This window comes from Panthera tigris, chromosome B2, assembly GCF_018350195.1.
Source record: "Panthera tigris isolate Pti1 chromosome B2, P.tigris_Pti1_mat1.1, whole genome shotgun sequence".
NCBI lineage: Eukaryota > Metazoa > Chordata > Mammalia > Carnivora > Felidae > Panthera > Panthera tigris.
This window is the reverse complement of record NC_056664.1, coordinates 148447308-148468352: the sequence shown is the minus strand read 5'-3', so window position 1 is coordinate 148468352 and position 21045 is coordinate 148447308. Positions and strand designations below refer to the sequence as shown.

Sequence of the window (21045 nt, the reverse complement as noted above, 5' to 3'; positions counted from 1 at the left end):
GGAAGGGGATCTGGAAATGACAGACGATTGCTTTAAGAATATTCACGCCCTTGTGCCCCTGGGAAGGGCTTTGCCCATAATGCTTGGCGGTCTGGGGAGCGCTGACGTGGGGGCTCAGCCAGGGGCAGGGCCGGTGCACAGTAGGGTCTGAGCACAGCCTCCTGGAGAACCTGGCGGGGGACGTCTGCCCTCGGGTTTCCGCGTAGCCCTTATAAACTCCTTCTGGACGCTGTCATAGCAGAGTTGTCTGCTTTCGGTAGTGAGGAGCTCACACACACGCCCAGATGTTTTGCACCAAGCGTCCGTGTGCTGGCCGATGTCTGCAAGCTGGAGGTGAGGTGTACCCCATTCTCAGGTGGGCTTTTTCCGCATCTGCTCTGGGATGGTGCACAGAATGGGGCACAGAGCGGGGCACAGAATGGGGCATAGACCGGGGCACAAAACAGGGCATAGACCAGGGCACAGACCGGGGCACAGACCAGGGCACAGAGCGGGGCACAGAATGGGGCACAGATCGGGGGACAGAATGGGGCACAGACCGGGGCACAGAGCGGGGCACACAATGGGGCACAGAGCGGGGCACACAATGGGGCACACAATGGGGCACAGAGCGGGGCACAGAATGGGGCACAGACCGGGGCACAGAATGGGGCACAGACGAGGGCACAAAACAGGGCACAGACCAGGGCACAGACCGGGGTGCAGAACAGGGCACAGACCGGGGCACAGAGCGGGGCACTGACCAGGGCATAGCTCAATCACGTGAGATAATACTTGAATCTGTTAGGCCAGCGAGAGTGCTCTGAAGAACCCAGCAAGCAAATTTTCACCGCTCAACACTTTCAGCCTGTCTTAACTACCATGAGATACAGACAGAAACGATGTGGCAGGATGGAACCTTCCAGTCCACCCGAATTCTGTGGAGTCGATAGTTTGATCTTCGCTCGGCTCGCGTAGGCTGCCTGACAAGGAAGTTGATGATTCAGATGTTATTTTCCTCCTGCTGCTTTTCACCAGGCAGCGGACACATCGGGGGTTCTTCTGTCGCTCCTGCCTGTGTTTTACCCCCGTATCGGCGACTGGTCCCCCGGCACAGCTGGCAGACAGGCACTTGTCGGCCTTAACCAGGAGGTTGTCAACCATTTCTGTGAGCTTCTCCACCTTACATATATATATATTTTTTTAATGTTTAGTTTTGAGAGAGAGAGAGAGAGAGAGAGAGAGAGAGTGAGCACACGCGGGGGAGGGGCAGAGAGTGAGGGAGACACAGAATCCGAAGCAGGCTCCAGGCCCCGAGCTGTCAGCACAGAGCCCGACGCAGGGCCCGAACTCACAAACCGCGAGATCATGACCTGAGCCGAAGTTGGACGCTTAACCCACTGAGCCACCCAGGTGCCCCACACATATATATAGTATATACTATATACTCCATAGAGCATACACTATATATGATACACTCTATAGAGTATATACTGTATAATATACCACATAGAGTATGTACTATAAGATATATATATGTTATATATATAAGCTTATTTATTTTATATATATTATATATATTTTGTATGTATTTTATATCATATCTTATATATATTATTATGTAATTATTATATATATAAATATATATACATATATACACACATATATGTATGTATATATGTATATATATTTATATATTATCTTATATATATTTATATTATATAATATAATTATTAAATATATACATTTATAAATATGTTTTATATATATACATATATACACGCACACACATATATATAAGCTTATTTATTTATTTTGAGAGAGAGAGCATGAGTAGAGGAGGGAAGAGAGAGAGAGAGAATCCCAAGCAGGCTCTGCACTGTCAGTGGAGAGCCTAACTCGGGGCTCGAACCCATGCACATGAGATATGACTTGGGCCAAAATCAAGAGTTGGACACTTAACCGACTGAGCCACATTTTTTAGAAAAAGAAAAAAAAAAGTATCAGGGGTGCCTTGGTGGCTCAGTCGGTTAAGTGTCCAACACTTGATTTTGGCCCAGGTCATGATCTCACGGTTCATGGGTTCGAGTCCCACGTTGGGCTCTGTGCTGGAAGCGCAGAGCCTGCTTGGGATTCTCTCTCTCTCTCTCTCTCTCTCTCTCTCTCTCTCTCTCTCTCTGTGCCCTCCCCTACTCTCTCTTTCTCTTAAAATAAATAAATTTTAACAAATATATATTAGAATAAGTATACCATACCATGTAATGTCTTTATTTTTTATTTATTTTTTTTTTCTAAAATTTTTTTAATATTTATTTATTTTTGAGACAGAGAGAGACAGAGCATGAACAGGGGAGGGTCAGAGAGAGAGGAGACACAGAATCTGAAACAGGCTCCAGGCTCTGAGCCGTCAGCACAGAGCCCGACGTGGGGCTCGAACCCATGGACCGTGAGATCATGACCTGAGCCGAAGTCGGACGCTTAACCGACTGAGCCACCCAGGCGCCCCCCATGTAATGTCTTTAAATGGCATCCGTATCTTCTGTGACCTCTACTCTGCCTGTGTCATCTGTCTGTCTGCACGGATTGGGGGTGACTCCCTCCCCTGGGCCACTGAGCCAGTCTGGGCAGAAAGACAGAGACACAACAGCAGAATCGGGGACCAGAGAAACGTCCCTCTGTGCTCGTATGTTCTATGTCTGGGGGCCTTTGAATGAAGTTGGCGAAAGACACACTGGGAGCAGGAAAGAAAGGGTTCACTTCTGAATGCGAGAGGCCCCACGTGTCAGTGCTCCGGTGAGAAAGTCCAAGGGGCAGTCGGGATCTGGGGTTCCCGTGTTCGACTTAGGGAAGGGTGCAGGGAGAGCGGGATCCCATGGGAAGAGTGGATATGTTTCATTAGGAATGGTAAATCCGTCTTTAAGGAGAAAGTTTGTGATAACACTTGTCTATAGGGGCGTGAGTGGTCTCCATCTTCTCTAGGGCCCAGAAACTCCCTGAGAGGGCGTTTACGATGGGGTTATTCGCTGTGTCTCCTCTGGGAAGGGAGCTGCCCCACAGAGATCCGTCACAGACATCATTTCTTGACGTTTCTGCTTGCAGTTGGATGAGGGAAGGCTTCCTTCTGTATCTGTTGAAGGTCGAAGGTGTACGGCCTCAACCAGTCTTCATCGGAGCCCTGGCGTTCCCGGTGGGTCCGCGCGCTGCTGGGTCTGTTCCAGGCTGTGCGTGCCCTCCTTGACTGCCAGACCGCGGGCCGAGCCCAGCCGTGTCCTGCGTCGGTCTTGTCCTGCCCGCTCCCTTCTGCCCGGCGGTCTGGGCCGAGCACGGGCTCTGGTGGGAAGCACTCCGTGACGTCCCCTGCCTCACTCAGCCCCACCGCGGTGCCCTGGGCTGCACACGCGGCCTCTCCTGCCTGCGGTCAACCTGTGAACCCTGAACCCTTCCTTGGAGTCCTCAGTGCTTAGCTGGGTGGGGGAGCAGGACAGCGTCCGTCTGTAGCGATGACCCGTCGCGTGCAGGGACAGGGGACCCTGAAAACACCGAAGGAGGAGGAGCTGGGGCACGAAGGCCCCAAGCTGTCTGTCGTGGGGCTGAAACAGGGAATAGTGGGCAGTGGGTCTGGAGTGCCCCACGGTCACATTCGGTCTCCTTGGGACCAGTTTCCGTGTCTTGTAGGTGTAGGGTTTTGGCGTAAAAGCTGTTGTGTGTGTGTGTGTGTATGTGTTATTTCATTCTATTTTTCATAAGTTTTATTTATTTTGAGAGAGAAAGAGGATGTGAGCCAGTGGGGGAGGGGCAGAGAGAGAGAGAGAGAGAGAGAGAGAGAGAGAGAATCCCAAGCAGGCTCCGCACTGTCAGCCCAGAGCCCGACACGGTGCTTGAACCCACGAACCGTGAGATCACGACCTGAACCCAAATCAACCAGCTGGGCCACCCAGGTGCCCCCTATACACTTAGGTCTTTATCTTTGGATAAACTCCTAGCCGTTGGGTCTGAGACTTTAGACTTCTTTATAGAAACGCTAATTTTACGTCTTATAAGTCTTCACGCAAAACAGTATTTTTAGGAACTTTCTCCTTCTTGGTTTCACTTTCCGTACGGATGTGGGAAAGCGTGTGTAGGTAACGTTTGCAGTGACTCAGAATTCCAGGGGCGACAACTGCTTACGCCAACACCCGCGTGGCGCTGCTCCCGGGACCCCTCTCTCCTGCCCCCTGCTGAGAAGCAGTGAGACCAGAGTGTGTGCAGTAAAGCTGTGAGGGCTTTGGAATCGTAAGTGACTGGAAGCAAATTAGGGGGGCCAAAAATACCGGCTTGAGATTCGCTAAATCCTGGCTCTGCAACACCAGCCATGCGGCTTCGGGAAAATACTTCTGCTCTGCCAGCCTCAGGGTCCTTATCGGAGCATCAGGTCGGCACCCGGTTACGGGGAGGACCTAGCATCGGAGGCTGGGGAACGCGTGGGTCGTGCGCGGTGTAGATTCTGTTATCGCTCGGGTTTTCTGGCACAGGGTCCACAGAGAGTAACTACTTTAGAAAAAACACCTCCTCTAATAAAGAGAAGAAAAAAGCAATCGCTCCCCTGAACCAAAGGAGCAAATGATGTGTATTTTCATACCTAGATCCTCTGACCCGTGAGGAAATTGGGGCTCACAGAATCAGGGTGAGCTGCCCCGGCGGCGTGAAGGGTGGGGACCCGCAGGGGCCCAGGGGAGAGGCTTTGACATCAAGTTGGAGGGGTCGAGGATTACATGCTGGGGCGGGTCTTCCAATTCCGGGATGAGAACTGTGTTTACGGACAAAAGGATTGTGCTGTCAGGGTGTTCCGAGGACACAGACCAACAGAGAGTGTGTGTGCGTGCGTGTGCGTGTGTACATATGTGGAGGGGCAGGACTTATTTTCAGGGGCTGGCGAGCCTGAGGCCTGTAGGGCAGGCCGGCAGGCCAGGCTGTCGTGGGCGGGCCTCCTGGAGGAGGGTCCCTTCCTTCTTGGGGGAACCTCAGTCTTTTTCTCTAAAGGCCCTCAGCTGAGGGATGCGGCCACCTCGGTGTGGAGGGACGTTTGCTCTACTCAAAGGCTGTTGATGCGAAGGTTAAGCGCGTCTACAAACACCTTCACAGCAGCATCCGGACCCGTGTGTGACCGGCACCTGGTCACCGAGGCCGGGCCAGGTGGACCCACAGCGAACAGGCCTGGGAACCAAAGGCTTATCATCGGCCCAGGCAGACGATGAAGCGCTCTGCTGAATGAATCGCAAATCCGTTCGGATTTATGGGAGCGTTTATGAACGTGGGCTCCCGCCCTTGCACGCATCTGGTTTATGTGGTCACAGGGCTGAGGTGGGAGGGGACGGTCCCCTGTCCCTGGAGCACAGCTGTAACCGTCTGCCTCTCAGCTGCACACGGGGCATCCGAGGAGCCCTGCCCGTGCTCAGGAGGCTTTGGGGCGGCCGGCCCCGCTCTCCGGCTCTCAGAATCAAGTCCTGCTTCCTTCCGGGCTCTACCTTTGAGCTACAGTCTTCGTGTTGGGGCTTCCGAGCTGCTCTCCGGGCACAGCGGTGGCCACGTTTACGGGCCTTGTGCTTGCGTGTCTTTGCCACATCACGCTCGTCTGCCTGCAGAACCTACCAGGGCTGGAGTCTTGCTCCTAAAGGTGCCGTTCACTCTCAGTCGGGGGCGATCGTGCACCCCTGGGGGACATCAGCAACGTGTGGAGACAGTTTTGGTCATCGCAACTGAGACAGGGATTGCCCTTGGCATTTAAGCCCGGGGATGCCATTAAAGTGCACGGGGCGGGGGGGCCCGCCACAGAGCCAGCCGCCCCAAACGTCCACGGTGCTGACATGGGGACCTGAGGCCCCGAACGCTGCCTCCCAGGAAGAGTTTGTCCTGGAGACTCTGAAGCAGCCCGTCTCCTGGCTCGCGGCTCAGCTCCCCACGCAATCTCTAGATGCCGGGTCTACACCGGCTCTGCCCTGCTGGCTGATGGCTCCCTGGCCCGCCCACCAAGCACCCGCCCGACCCCAGTGAGTGCCTGTGATTCCTGGGGAACCTTTGCTTCAGCAGGAGGTCGAACAACACACTCCGACGGGGAAGACGCCTTTCATCTTCATATTATCTCGGGTCATCCCCGAACACATGGTCGGGGGATCGATAATTAAGAAAGAAATGAAACCAGTTTCTTGTTTCTCTGAGACCATAGTTAATAATGACCCAACGTGGTCCTACATACGTTCTGTGAGTGTATTTTCTCTTCCTTGTGATTTTCTCAGCAGCGTTTTCTTTTCTCCAGCCGACTTTATTGTAAGAATGTAGCACATGACGTGTAACACAGATCAGTGATGCGTTAGCCGACTGCGGCCGTTATAGGGAAGGCTGTCGGTTCGCAGTAGGTTCTTAGTACTTACGTTTTGGGGGAGTCAGAGGTGATGTGTAGATTTCCAACAACGTGGGGGTCGGCACCTCGACCTCCGCATCGGATGCCCTGATTTGTTTTCCAGAGGTATGGCCCTCACAAAGGGAGCCAGAGAGGAAGGCACGAGATGGCAGGTGCTTCTGAGGAAGGAGAGCTCTGACCCGCGATCTTGCCACGCTGTTTCTTCAGAGGGATTTTCTAGTCCTCAGGGGCCCGGAGAGGACCTCAGTGCCCCGGGAGGATTTGATGACAAGTAGTCAGTAGTCTCTTGATGGTGGCAGACTAACACAGCACACCTGGGTGGTTATGATTCGATTATTTGGACTGTGATGGCCACGAGGTGTTGACTGGCTGGGGCGTTTCTCAGTTACAGAAAAATGCCTGGCTCGGTCTACGTGACCCAGCCGGGCGGATGTGCGAGGCAACGCTGTGGACGCGCTGGGTAGCCTGGGTCTCTAAGACAAGAACGCGTGTTCTAGAGGTGCAGCGAGGACTGTAACAGCGCCCGTGAAACAACCCCAGTGGACTCTCCAGTGTCTGGAATTGGCTCACATTTCAAGTTCAGCTGACTACAGTTGTTGAAACACTCAGTGGACATGTGACCTGCTTCTCTGGTTGTTCTCAGCTGGCCCACAAAGGAATCTGGCCTCCCTGGCCGTATTAGTCGACTATGATGGAATTATGAAATATGGAAGGTTTGGGTTTGAGAGCGGACGGCTAAGAAAGAATTCTTGAGACGTTTTTGGTGCTAAAAGGCAATTTTATTAAAGCACGGGGACGGGACCCGTGGGCAGAAAGAGCTGCCCTGGGGTCATGAGGAGTGACTGATTATATACTTTTTGATTGGGGGGTGGTGAGGGATAAGTAGGTCTCTAAGGAATTTGGAAGCCAGGCTTCCAGGACCTTGAGGGGCTGGCTGCTGTGAAGGACTTTTAATCTCCAATAAAAAAAACATAAAGAGTAAGGCGCGAAGGGCAGCGGTGAGTTCCTTGAAGGAAGGTCACGGTCCGCATGCAGGTGTCTGTCAGTGGGCTTCGAGCCGTAGGGAGATTGCACTGAAGGCACGCTTTTCTTGCCTGTATTCTCCTCTCCAGGCTGTGGCTGCTGTAACAAGTACCATGGACTGGGCAGCCTAAGCAACAGGTGTTTCTTCCTCACGGTCCTGGAGGCTGGACGTCCAAGGTCAAGGTTGGTTTCTTTTAAGACCTCTCTCCTTGGCTTGCACATTGCGTCTTCTGTGTCCACATACGGTCTTCCTTCCGTTTCTGTGTCCTGATCTCCTCTTCTTAGAAGGACACTAGACCTTTTGGATCAGGGTCCACACGCCTGACCTCACTAGACTCGATTACCTGCATAGAGACCTTTCTCCAACAGGGTTCCATTCTGAGGTCCTGGGCGTTACAGCCTCAACGTATGAATTTTTCAGGGGGCACAGTTCAGGCCATCACAGTCTCTACTTATAAATGATGGTTGTGTTTTTAATGTCTATGTGGATAGGATCATAGTCTACGTTTCCTTTTTTCCAAAAACTCTGTGATATTTTTGAGATTTATTCATGTTGATCATTTAGTTCTATTTTATTTACTTTGGGTGCCGAGTGGCATTTGCTGGTATGAAAATACCAGTTTATTTTTCCACTCCCCCACCAAGAGCCAAGTCGGATAATTTCCATTTTTTGTTCTTTTAAGCAGTGCTCAGTGGAAAACCTGTGTCTTCCCATGAACATATACTAGAGTTTATTTCTCTGTTTAGATACTTAAAAGTGCAATTGATGGGCCATAAGATACATACATTTTGAAATGAACTCGGTATTGACTAATTCTTCTCCAAAGTGGTTGAACTTCTGTATTCTCTCTCTAGCGATTTAGCAGAATTTCTCTTTTTCCAAATACTCCCCAACTCCCATTGGATGTGGTTTGGCACACTTATGCTATTTGTAGGAGCGAAGAATTCACTTATGTGATGAAGAGGAAACGTCTCTCCATCATGTGCATTAACCTCGATATACCTCTGGTGCTAATTCTTTCTGAGTGTGTAGGTCAGAGGCATAGCCTTTGGGTCTGTGGCCTGTTTTGAGGTCGTGGTGTCTTTTGTTCAGCCAGAATTTTCTTACTTAGATGTAGTCCAACCTATTGATTTTTACAAGTACAACGTATGGATTTTTGACCTCCTGGAAAAATGCCTTCGCAGTACAAGTAAAAGCACAATCTCCTGCATGTCCTTTTGAAACTTACATAGTTCAGCTTTTTCCTGTTTTGGTCTTGAATTTATTTTTGTACGCGGTATGAGGTGATCCGTGAGTTGGCTGGCAATGCTTGTTCCTCGTGTCTGGCTGCCCGTCCCTGAGCCCCTGCGTGCTGGGCCAGGCTGCTTGCACAAATGGGACCACTCCAGCGAGGGCTAAGGTGCCCGTACCTGCCCGGTTTTCCTTTATTTCTGTGTATTTCCTTCAAAAGGTTTTATCGTATTTTCTGTAAAGTCCTACACATTTTGTTACACTTACTCTTTATACTTCACGGGTGGTCCTTTCTTCTCTTCTCTTGCCTTTCCCCCTTCTCTCTCTCTCTCTCTCTCTCTTTTTTTGCCATTGTAAATGCCATCTCTTTAAATGGTTTCCTCTTGGGGTGCCCGGCTGGCTCAGTCAGCAGAGCGTGAAACTCTTGATCTCAGGGTTGTAAGTTTGAGTCCCCCCTTGGGTGTAGAGATTACTGAAAAAGCCTTTAAAAAACGGTTTCTTGCCGATGTACAAAAACACTATCAGCTTTTGAATATTCACTCCTCTTTCCGGCAACCCGTCACAACCGTCTGGTTAGAATTAATAAATTGTCAGTACGTCCTCCCAGATTCTATAGAGAATTATACTCTCTGCGAACCATCGCAGCTTGTCTACGTTTACTTCTACAACGTCTTGTTTGAGTTTAAAAATACTCATCTCATGTTCTCTTTAATGCTGCCCCCCCCCCCGCCCCCCGCCCCCTGCCCCCTGCCGGCAGAGGCTCTGGGTGTGGCCCTGGCTCCCACGTGCCCGCTCTCTCTTCCTCAGGCCACATCTCTCCTTGGGTTTTGAAATTGTGGACTGAGAGCACCTCTGGAGCCTCGCCCGTTCCGTGCGGACTCCTTGCGGCCTGGCTCCAGATGCGTCCGTCCCCGGGAGCCCCGCGCGAGCCCCGCGCGTCTGCCAGGCGCCTCCGGTGTCTTCCTGGCGTGGGAACAGCTTTCGTGTTCAACTTCACTTGAACCCAGTGCCAGGGTAAGTTCCCCCAGACTCACGGAAGGGACAGGTCTGGCATGTTCAGTTATTAGGGATGACTTTGTTTATTTTTTATTTTTTATTAATGTTTATTTATTTTTGAGAGGGAGAGAGATAGAGCACGGGCAGGGGGAGAGGCAGAGAGACAGAGGGAGACACAGAATCCGAAGCAGGCTCCAGGCTCCCAGCTGTCAGCACAGAGCCTGACGTTGGGCTCAAACTCGTGAACTGCGAGATCATGACCTGAGCCGAAGTCGGACGCTCAACCGACTGAGCCGCCCAGGCGCCCCTCAGGGATGACTTAAAAAAATATTTTAAACCTGAGCTGAAGACAAGTTAGACCAATGTCCTTATTCTTATGTTGCTCAGTGGATTGTTCGGTTTACCCCTCTCCGAGGCCACTCAGTGGTCCAGCCTCACATAGCCGGCTCAGTCCCAGTCCCTCAGCTCACGAGGGCCAGGCTCTCCTTTCCTGTACCTCCGTGAGTGTCAAAACCTGCCATGAACAGCAAAGAGACAAACAGCCCAACTGAAAAAGGGCCAAAGATGTGAATAGACCTTTCTCCAAAGAACACATACGGGTGGCCAAAAGGCACGTGAAATGATGCTCAGCATCGCTAATCGTTAGCAAAATGCAAATCAAAACCACAAGGAGATCCCCACCAGGATGACTATAATAATAAAAGAAAAATGCCAAATAACAAGTTTTGAGTGAGACCGTGGAGCAGTAGAACCCTGGCACGTTGCTGGTGGGAGTGCAAGGTGGTTCCCCTGCTGTGGAAAAATCTGGCAGTTCCTCAAAAAACTCAAACTCGACAATTCTCCTAGATATGTACCCAAGGTTGCTGGCAGGGGCGACTCGAACCAGGGCACGTCTGGTTCACAGACACCAAAAGGTGGGAGCCGCCAAGCCTCCGTCAGCGGCTGAGCGGATGAACAAGTGTGGTGTATCCATACCGTGGAGCCCTCGCGGCCATCAGAAAGGGACAGAGTGGAGGCGTGTGCGTCGAGCTGAGGAACCTCAGAAGTGTCCTGCTGAGGGGGAGGGGCCAGACACCAGACACCAAAGCCGTCCACTGTGTGGTTCCTGCGATGGGGAAGTCCACAGTGGGCAGCACGTACGTCTCACTGGTCACGGGAGCCGGGGGGAGGGGCCGTGGGCGTGAGTCCTGACTCCTCAGGCTTTTCATGTGGGGTGATGAGAATAACTGGAAGTGGACGGTGGGGATGGTTGCACGGCGGCGTGAATGCGCTTCACGACACCGTTCATTTCAAAATGGTTAATTTTATGTTACGTGAAATTGGCCTCAATTAAATGTTTTTGAAAAATATTTTGAACGATTTTTTGGAAAAATTCAAAGATTACAGAGACTGGAAATCCCCGGGGGCAGCTGTGGTGGCCGTCCAGCCCCGTGGTCCCCATCCTTCACCCTGTGGGTCCCCCTTCCTTCTTATGCCTTCCTTCCTTGCCCCTTCCTTCCTTCCTTCCTTCCTTCCTTCCTTCCTTCCTTCCTTCCTTCCTTCCTCCCTCCCTCCCTTCCTTCCTCCCTCCCTCCCTCCCTCCCTCCCTCCCTCCCTCCCTCCCCAAGCCACTCTGTTTCTCTGTCGTCTGTAAGCGTGCGCCGTGAGGTCCTTCTTGCTTGGATTTCTCTACTGCTTGCAGGATGAGCATGTTCTCTGAGAGCCCCCCACCATCTATTTTGCTGTGGACCCCACCCCTGGGCCCCGGGGAGGGGAGGGAGCACCGGGCTGCAATCCAGAACACCCCCTTTTCTAGTGCTGGCTTGGCTGCCCCGGAGACTAGTCACATAGCCTCACGGCCCTGCTTCATTAGAGAAGACACAAGCCGCAGGCCAGGAAACGGCTGACAGGGGGCGGGTTTCCTGGCAGATGCCGTCACATCACCTGTGTCACCCTTCAGGGTGAATAAAGAGGGTTCTGTGGAGCTGTGGGCCCCCAGGAGAGGGAGAGGAGGGACTGCTAAGGGCAGGCTGGCTCTGGAAAACAGCCCTGCCTTCCTGGTGATGAGCTGAGCATTTCATTCCTGGGGGAGCACAGACATCTGTGAGCCCCCACCGAACAAAGGCCGGTCCTGTCCTGCAGCAGGCGGCCAGGCTGGAGTCCCCGCGGCAGACACAATGTCGGTGGGGAGGGAGAAGCCAGGACTGCAGGACACATGGACACGCAGACTCAACACAGCGCTTGGGGGTGTGTGTGGGGGTGGGGGGGTGGATGTGTGTGTGCCCAGGTCACCCAGCGTCCAAAGACGTTTAAGCATCGACACTGCAGAGGAAGGGGTGGATAACCTTGCATCGTACATGAACTGTTTGGGGAATTTCTAAACGGCTCCAGAATGACAGGATCGACATTGATTTAGGGCCTAATTGTTTAGAAGAAATAGAATTCAGATGGGGCCCCGCGCGGCCTCCCCAGTCAGCTGGTGCGTGGCCGCAGACCGAGTCTCTGGCGCCACCTGCTGTTTGTCCGTGGCCACGCCTTCCCGCCAGCCAGAGTGACCGCAGTCACTCAGATCTAGTCCGATGCCTCCAGGGTCAACTCCTAAAGGATCACAGACCAGAAACAGGACGCCAGTGTTCTCGATGACGTCTCTGATCTGGGGTCGGCTGGGGCACACCTTCCTTTTCCTGCATCAACAGCATCAGTGTCACCCACACTGATCATCTGCTGCCTGCCAGGTGCCTAAAATGTGTCACCCCACATCCCCCCCCGCCCCGTAAGGCAGGTACTGCCCCAACTGTGCAAATGGGGAAACAGGCCAAGTGGGTAAGTAACTTGCCCAGTGTCTGGTGGCCGGAAACAGCCTGCCAGCAGGTCGGGCGCCTGAGCTCCACCCTTGCGGCCACCGCACCTGCTGAAGCAGCCTGGGAGCTCGGTGGTCAGTCCTGTGCACCTGCGTTAATTTAAAGCAACAGCAATACTCCAGGCAAATCAGGGCTTAAAGTGCCGAGCCTTTCCCGAATCCCACGTTCTAGTTCCACCGAGGAGATAATAGTGTATGTTCATTCTATCAACTGCTCACCTGGCCAAGTGTGCTTTTGAGGACGGTGCACACAGTCTGTGAGGTCCTCCACCGTCTAGTAAACAGGGACTCTGGAAGCGAGCCAGACCCCTTGGTTATTACAAAGTTGGCTTGTCAGCTTTATATACTGAAAGGCCAATCTCAAAGGACCCACAGAATCAAGTGAAGCTTGTTCATCCAGACTAGAAATTCCAAACGCTGTAGGCACTACAGTTGGGGGCCTTTCGCTCGTCCGTGGCACATGATTGCTTTCGAGAGCTTTGCAAAAATCTTCAAGCCGTATTTTTTTCCAGAATGGTGATTAATACCTTGTCTAGGTATTTCTGATACTTTTCTTTCAAGTTCGGAAAACACATTTGCCCCCGTTCATTTATTTTCCAACACAAGCTTGACAAGTTTCCTCTTCGTGGAATACGCCTGGATTACAACGTTTCTGTGGAGGGTTTTATGCTGTGGCCTCTTTGGTTTTTCCCTGGGGATCTGGCCGTGATGCTCCTGGAATCATGCCAGGTGCATTTGGACTCAAATACAGTCACAAGACTGATGGGAAGAGGAAGGACCGGCCTGACTCCTCTCGTGATGGAAACCTGGCTTAGCATCCCTCCTGCCCTCCCTCTCCTCACCTCTGCCTTCTCCGTGTCCTTCCCCACCCACCATAATCACATGGGCTCCGAGGGAGGAGGGTGGGACCTGGGGGGACGTCCTGTCCACTCATCTTGGATTGGAAAGGAGTAGTAGGGACGGGGATCAGCACTGGTGGAGTTGAAAGGCCCCCACCCCGCATGTTTGGCTCAGGAGCTGAGCCCGGCGGCTGACTACCAAGTAGACTGAGCCCTGTCACCTGATGCCCCTTGTCACCAAGTCACCTGATGCCCCTGTTTAATTCACTGACTCTTACTTGCAAAGGGCGCGGGGTCTGGAAAACAAAGGGCAAAGAGGATTTGTGACTGTAAATGAGAGACTCTGCAAATTAATCTCGTGTTTTCAGGGAGAGCCCCTCAAATACTGAATACCCTGTATGCACGGTCCTGGGGGCTTCAAGGCAGCCGGGGTTAGGGGCGTCACGTGTGGGGTGTCCCCTGCCAGCCCCTGTGGAAGGTGACCAGCTGGTGGGCTGGTCACGGTGTTGAATAAGACCACGGATGAATGTGTGGTCCTGTGGGACTTTGGGGATTTTCATTTCTTGCTTTCGGGCATTTATTTGTAAACACACCATTTATGTTGCGTCAGGCCTCACACTCTTTCTCAGGTTACAGGCACCAAATCATAGTGGCACAAACCAGGTGGGCAACTGTGGGCCTCAGTCCTTGGAAAAAGGCATGGCCTCCGGCGGGTTTGACGCAAAGGTTCTAAGGCTGCGCGTACGTCGCCGACTTGCTCTCCATCCCCAGGCAGGCGCCTTTCTTGGGTAAAACAAGCAGCAGCCCCAGACTCAGAGCATCTGCAAAGCTGGCCCCCAGGACAGAGAGGGCCGGAGCCGTGGGCAGGCCTCACATGCCCACCTCTGAGAGGACACTGTGCCCGGAGAGTGACCAGACCCGGGTCACGTCCCTGTGCACGGTGATGGCTGATCACGGCAGGGACGCTGTCTCCTGGGCTTCCAGAATTCGTTCCCCGTAGAAAGACTGAGGCGGGCTGCTGGGGACAAGACCCTCAGGTGTTTGCTCTACGCGCCCTGTGCAGTGCCAGCCGGTGTGCAGGGAGCAGAGCCCGTGTTCGTGCTGTTTAATACTGACCGTCCAGCCAGGGGACACGGGACAGGGACAAGGAGGACAGCAAGCATTCTCAACCTGGACGGCACACGAGTGTCGCCTGGGAAGCACTATAAATACTGAAATGCCCGGACGGTCCCTGCCCTTCTGATTGCTGGGTCTGGGAGTTTGTAAAGCTCCGGATGTTTCTAACAGGCACTGAATGTCGAGAACCAGAAATGAAAGGTGTCACTGATAACACTGCCGTTTGTAGGTTGTGTCGGGAGATGGGGCGGTGCAGGTTGGGGTTGGGGTGCGCTACCCAGGAGTGCAGACCTCTCTGGCGGCGGAATCCGAGGCCTTTCTGCGGTCGGCGCCGTGGGAGCGTTCTCCCAGCTCTTTCTTCTGACCCTTGACCCCCAATTACTAGCGAGGGGCGCAAGAGACTAATTTGAAGTTTGGTTTCCTTCTTCGTCTCTTACTTCTCAGCGGGTAGGAGCCAAGGAGCAGAGAACAGAAGGGAAACGGGGAAGGATGAAACAGAATGGACACTGAGCCCCTGCGGCAAGGGGCGGACGGAGAAGAGACCAGCCTTGGTTTCTGGTCTCAAGATCCTAAAACGTGTCGCTAAGTAAACTCTTCAGGCAATTTCGGGATTTTACTCCAGCCAAAGAGAGGCTTGGGAAGAGGAGGGGAGGCCCGGATGTGTCTGTTCCTGGGCTTGAACGCCACGACTGAGCAAGTCTGGGTTTTCAGTAGTTCTTTTGGAGTGTGTTCACAGACGAAGGGCCTTCCTGCCCCAGAGCCCGGAATGACTGTCTTCATAGAATGCAGAGCGGACAGGTCACCTCAAAACGTTTGTCCAGGGGCGCCTGGCAGGCTCAGTCAGTTAAGCCTCTGACTCTTGATTTGGCTCAGGTCATGATCTCACATTCGTGAGTTTGAGCCCTGCATCAGGCTCTGTGCTGACAGTGAATCCTGCTTTGGATTCTCTCTCTGCCCCTCCCCTGCTTTTCTCTCTCTCTCTTTTTTTAAATTTTATTTTATTTGTTTTTGAGACAGAGAGACAGAGCTCAGTAGGGAAGGAGGACACACACACACACACACACACACACACACACACACACAGAATCCCAAGCAGGCTCCAGGCTCTGAACTGTCGGCACAGAGCCCGACGCGGGGCTCGAACTCATGAACCGTGAGATCATGACCTGAGCCGAAGTCGGACACTTTGACTGAGCCACACAGGCGCCTCCCTGCCTCTCTCTCTCTCTCTCTCTCTCTCTCTCTCTCTCTTAAAAATAAATAATCATTTCAAACAAAACCAAACATTTGTCCAGTTCCGTTAGGGGCAACTGTGGTAGTTAAATACGATGCATCTGGAGACGAAACAAGTAACTGGTTTTGTTTCTTTGGTTCTTTTGGTTGAGTTTTGAGGTTGGTAATAGAAGCGTCATCACTTCCTTTGGCTGAAGGGTAAAAGTTTCACAAAAGCGTGTAAGTTCCCCTCTTTCGGTGTGGACTGCAAGGCTTCCTGAGGGCTCGAGAGCGTCTTCACATTATTCAAAGTCATGTGGAGATTAATGTTTCGAAGCAAAAAGCTCCCGGGCGCGGTGAGTGTCCGCGTAACTGTGCTCAGCGGCAGCCCTGCTCCCGTGAGTGACATCCTGTGACTTAAAGGACTCTTTTCTCCACTTTTCTGCCTCCACAGGGCAAATGTGACTCCGCCTTGCCTGGGACCAAGCCGGCCGCGTCACTAGAGGTAAGAAATGCTGGCTTGTTTTCTTCCTCCAGGATAGGATGCAAGGTTCGTTCTTAGAAGAGGGCGGGGCGGGAGGCTCCCTTTCGGCTTCTTGGCTGGTGGTGAGCCCCCCGGAGTGGGGGAGGGCCGGCCGCGTGCCTGGGGAAACGGGGACCCCGCACCCCGAAGCTGCCGTCACCTGCCGTCGTGGGTGAGGGGCAGGTGCGCCCTGCGCTGCGCAGTAATGCGTCCTTGCAGCCGGGGTCTGCCTCGTGCGCTCAGCTGGGAGCGTTCTGCTGTCTGCGAAGCCAGCGCGTGTTGTTCTGAACTTGGGGGTCTCCGGGGACACCATGCGTTGTACCTTTGAAAACTCTACTGCGTGCCTTCAAAATAAGCGAGAGTCACGACGGCGAAGGGAGACCTCGAGGCAGGTCAAGTTGGGGTGGGGGGCTGGCCCCGTGCCGTCTGCCTGCGGGGTCGGTGGCCAGCCAGCTCCAGGAGCCTACGGGCCACGTGCGGGGCTCGGGCTCTCACCCTGGAGCTTTTCGAGGGATTAGTCCTAAAACGGGCCCCTTTGGGCGAAGGTAGATTTCCCTCAATATTCCAAGCAGCGGTGTGGGTTGAACGGTAACGTTATAAATAAGAAGTTTTATGAGGTGGGCTGATGGGTGTTTTCTTCTCCTGACTCCCACGATGCCACCAAGCAGGAATGGCCACCCGTTCAGGTGACGTGATGGCGTCTCTGTTTGTCGGGCTAAATATTCACGGCAGGCATGGCAGGTGCGGTGGGCCTGTCCCCACAGGTGTCAGACGGGTCATTTGAGACCTGGGTTTTGGGGCGCCTGGGTGGCTCTGTCGGTTAAGTGTCCAGCTCTTGATTTCGGCTCAGGTCGTGAGCTCACAGTTCGTGGGTTCGAGCCCCACGTTGGACTCTGTGCTGTTGGCATGGAGCTTGCTTGGGATTCTCTCTCTCTCTCTCTCTCTCTCTCTCTCTCTCTCTCTCAAAGGTAAATAAATAAACATAAAAAAAACCCCAAAACCCTGGGTTTTGCTCAGGTTTAGTTAAAGTATGTGATTACATCAGGCTATATCTGGTTCATACTAAACAAAATACACATGGGGGCGCCTCAGTGACTCAGTTGTTTGAGCGTCCAGCTTCGGCTCAGGTCATGATCTCGCGGTTTGTGAGTTCGAGCCCCAGATCAGGCTCTCTGCTGTTAGTACAGAGCCTGCTTCAGATCTTCTGTCTCTTTCTCTCTCTGTCCCTCCCCTGCTCATGCTCGCTCGCTCTGTCTCAAAAATAAACATTAAAAAAAAAATGCAAAAACACAAAATACACACTTAAAAACCCTACTAAGCATCTGGCAGCTTTCTGGGGGCCCTACGTCACCAGCCTTGTTGGGGTAGGGGCTGTCCTGCTTGCTGTGCATCTCGGGAGCAGCACAGAGAAGCGATGGGCGTCTCAGCACCTCCTCCGTGGGTCCGCGAGTCCCGTGGGGCAATACGGAGTCCCGGCCGATCCCTGGAGCCTGTATTCCCGGATGCGAAGAAGCCACTTGTGTGAACGGTCAGTCTTGCATTTGATGGCTGACATCCATGCGAACAAAGCTTTCCACCGAACCGCACATTGTACCTTTTACATACTCGTGGTACTCCCGTGTCCATCTAATGTTTTATGAATAGCTCAACGCTAAGAACTTGGTTGAAGAAAAGTTCCTCTCTGCCATTTTCTTGTGTGAATTAGATCTTCCTCATCAGACACAAAAATGGTGTCCGTAGCATTGAAGGTTGGTGATAACTGATTTAGGGTCCTGTAACATCTCAAGGTGTTCTGGTTACTTTAGTTAAGGGGCTAGACAGGTGCCTGAATACTATTTCGCGTTGCCTCCTAATGTGAGTAAGCTCGGGGGTGAGCGTGTTGTAGTGGGAGGGGCGGCCCTGCTGTGCTTTCCTCATAACCGGTTTTCAGTCTTGCTTATGATCTGATCAAGAAAAAAATGGTTCAGCTCCAACCGGTGGTGGTTGTCCGAGCTCTACTCGGCTTTCTACGGTCGGTGAGGAACCGTGTCTCCTGGGAAGACAAAGTTTCGTCGTTCTGCCTGTCCTCTCCGCCCTCGGACCGGCCCTGGGCAGCAGGAGCGAGGAGTTTCCACGCTGCCTGTGGTCCTCGTCTCTTGGCCGCAGAGATGGACGTAGGCAAGTGGACAAGACTGTGTCTGGTGGGCGTGGGCGTCACTCGTGAATCATCCCCAGTGACCAGTCCCACACGCCTGTTACGGTAAGAGCCATGGTCAGAGGTAGAAGGATTTCCAAGAAGAACCATCTCTGTGGGGACCTTGTTTTCTGACCGTATTTGGGTCGAGGCTCTGGGAGGGGCCCGGAAGCAGTTGCAGAAGCCGGTGGCCAGCCTGACCCTGACCCCCCTAGCACTTGGCCATGTTTTCCGAGTCGCCTTGGGTTGATGGGCAGGGGTCCCTTCTTTCTTTTTTTAAACTTTTTATTTGTTTTATTATTTTAGAGAGAGTGAGCAGGGGAGAGGGGCGGAGGGAGAGAGAGAATCTCAAGCAGGCTCTGTGCTTAGCAAGCAGCCACGCGCGGGGCTCGATCCCACAAACCGTGAGGTCCACGACCTGAGCCGACATCAAGAGTCGGACGCCCAGCCGACTGAGCCTCCCGGGCGCCCCGGTAGGAGGCCCCTCTTATGCTCAGAATGAACGCACACGAATCCAACCTCACGAAGCGTCACCTGGGAGCATTCCGGATCTGGAAAAGGCAGTGAGAGCGGTGCGCGAAGCGTTTCCCTTCGTGTCTTTCCCCCCTTCTCCCCGCTTCTCTGCAGGTCTGTGTTCAGCAGACTGTTCACCACGAGAGAGGATTGCAGGGTCTCCTGTCTGAAATCCTGGTGCGTTTTGGCTGCTGGGGCGTAAGCAGGTGCTCGCAGCGCCCTGATGAGAAATGGGATTATTTTACAAGGTGCCTTGTGGAAGCTGCGGATACGGCAGACAGCGGCGTGTTCCCGCTAAACCTGCAGGGGCCGTCGGTTCAGCAGCTAACTGAATTTCTTCTCCCTCTTTATGTGTTTGATTTTATAACAAGGAGAGGGGCGCCTGCGTGGCTCGGGCAGCTGACAAGTGATTTGCAGTTTACTAATGCAGCGTTAAGAGACGTGGACGTAACTATGTATCCAAGCAACTCGAAGGGGTCTTTCTGTTTGAATTTGTAACTTGTCTTGTGGCTTCCTCCTGTACACTCACCTCCGTTGGGGCGCCTGGGTGGCTCAGTCGGTTAAGCGTCTGACTTCAGCTCATGCTGTGATCTCGCGGTTGGTGAGTTCGAACCCCGCGTCGGGCTCTGTGCTGACAGCTCGGAGCCTGGAGCCTGCTTCGGATTCTGTGTCTCCCTCTGTGTGACCCTGCCCCGCTCCTGCTCTGGCTCTGTCTATCAAATATAAATAAATGTAGGGGTGCCTGGGTGGCTCAGTTGGTTGAGCGTCCAACTTTGGCTCAGGTCATGATCTCGTGGTCTATGGGTTCGAGCCCCGCGTCGGGCTCTGTGCTGACAGCTTGGAGCCTGGAGCTGCTTTGGATTTTGTGTCTCCCTCTCTGTCTGCCCCTGCCCTGCTCATGCTCTGTCTCTGTCTCTCTCTCTCCCCCTCTCTCTCTCTCTCTCTCACAAAAATAAACATTAAGCAAATTAGAAAAAAGACACTGACCTTCGTGAACCCGGAGAGGTAGGAGGCCCTCTGTGGCAGCAGGTGCTGAGAGCAATGTCATGGCCAAGCCAGGCACACCCAACACGAGCTCCTCGCTTACGGGTCAGCACCGACAACCTGCCGTCGCCCCGGCCACCTTCCCGAGGCGACTGTTCCTTCACCGATAGCGCACTTCACAGACGGGGGAAGGAAGTCAGAAATGACGCGATTTGCTCAGTCCTGCAGCTACAGGGTGCGGCTCGGCCTTTCAGACAAGCGGATGCTCTTTATGTCCTTTTCTACACGCCAGCTCGACACCTCACCCCCTCTGCTCCAGTGTAGGCCAGCCTTCTCTAAATTGTGGTCTTGGGGGAGAAAGAAAAAGCACTATAGGCAATTATGACTGTCTTTTATGATTCACTGGAGGTTAAATGAGGCTCTCATGTTTTATTAGGGGTCAGCTTATTTAGGACTACCCGCTGACGTGCACCGTGCCTGCCCAGGAGCTGTAAATGCGCCCTGGGACCCCGCTGTAGCAACATTAGGGGTGTTGGGGCACCCGGGTGGCTCCCTCCGTAGCGCATCTGACTCTTGATTTCCGCTCAGGTCATGATCTCACAGTGTGTGAGTTCGAGCCCCGTGTCGGGCTCTGGGCTGACAGCTCGGAGCCTGGAGCCTGCTTTGGATTCTGTGTCTCCCTCCCTCTCTCTCTCTCTCTGCCCCTCCTCTGCTCATACTCTGTCTCTCTTTCAAAAATAAATAAATAAACTTAAAAAAAAAAAAACAAACCAAAAAACACTAGTGTTATTAAAAGCATCAGAGGTGGGAGCAGCTGGGGGGACGCTGTTGGTGAGCTCCTGGCTGGAGACTCACGTAGGACCCACTGCTTGATGGAGCCCAGCCATGTGGGGGCGGGGGAGGGGGTTCCGGGGGGGCAGCAGCCCTGGTGGCACTGAGCTGCTCCCACCCATGGTTCCCTGCTTCAGAAACACGATGTTGGAGTCTACAGATTTTTAAAAATTTTTTTTAAATATTTATTTTTGAGACAGAGAGAGACAGAGCATGAGCAGGGGAGGGGCAGAGAGAGAGGGAGACACAGAATCGGAAGCAGGCTCCAGGCTCCGAGCCATCAGCACAGAGCCCGAGGCGGGACTTGAACTCACACACCGTGAGATCATGACCTGAGCCGAAGTTGGACGCTCAACCGACTGAGGCACCCAGGGTCCCCTGTAGTCTGC

The 21045-nt window shown here is 53.1% G+C and overlaps 1 protein-coding gene across 2 annotated transcripts in view; it reads left to right on the top strand.

The window, feature by feature from the left end:
* The window catches only part of RPS6KA2 (ribosomal protein S6 kinase A2), a 348407-nt gene that overhangs the window by 37955 nt on the left and 289407 nt on the right, over nucleotides 1-21045 (top strand). Inside the window, exons 1-2 of one of the 2 annotated variants that reach the window (XM_042987518.1) lie at nucleotides 15862-15988; nucleotides 16087-16137. In XM_042987518.1, coding sequence (XP_042843452.1) covers nucleotides 15947-15988; nucleotides 16087-16137 — 93 coding nt within the window. In that variant the 5' untranslated portion in view covers nucleotides 15862-15946. Of the gene's footprint in view, nucleotides 1-15861; nucleotides 15989-16086; nucleotides 16138-21045 lie in introns of those variants that run through there. The other variant, XM_042987516.1, reaches the window with a different exon arrangement.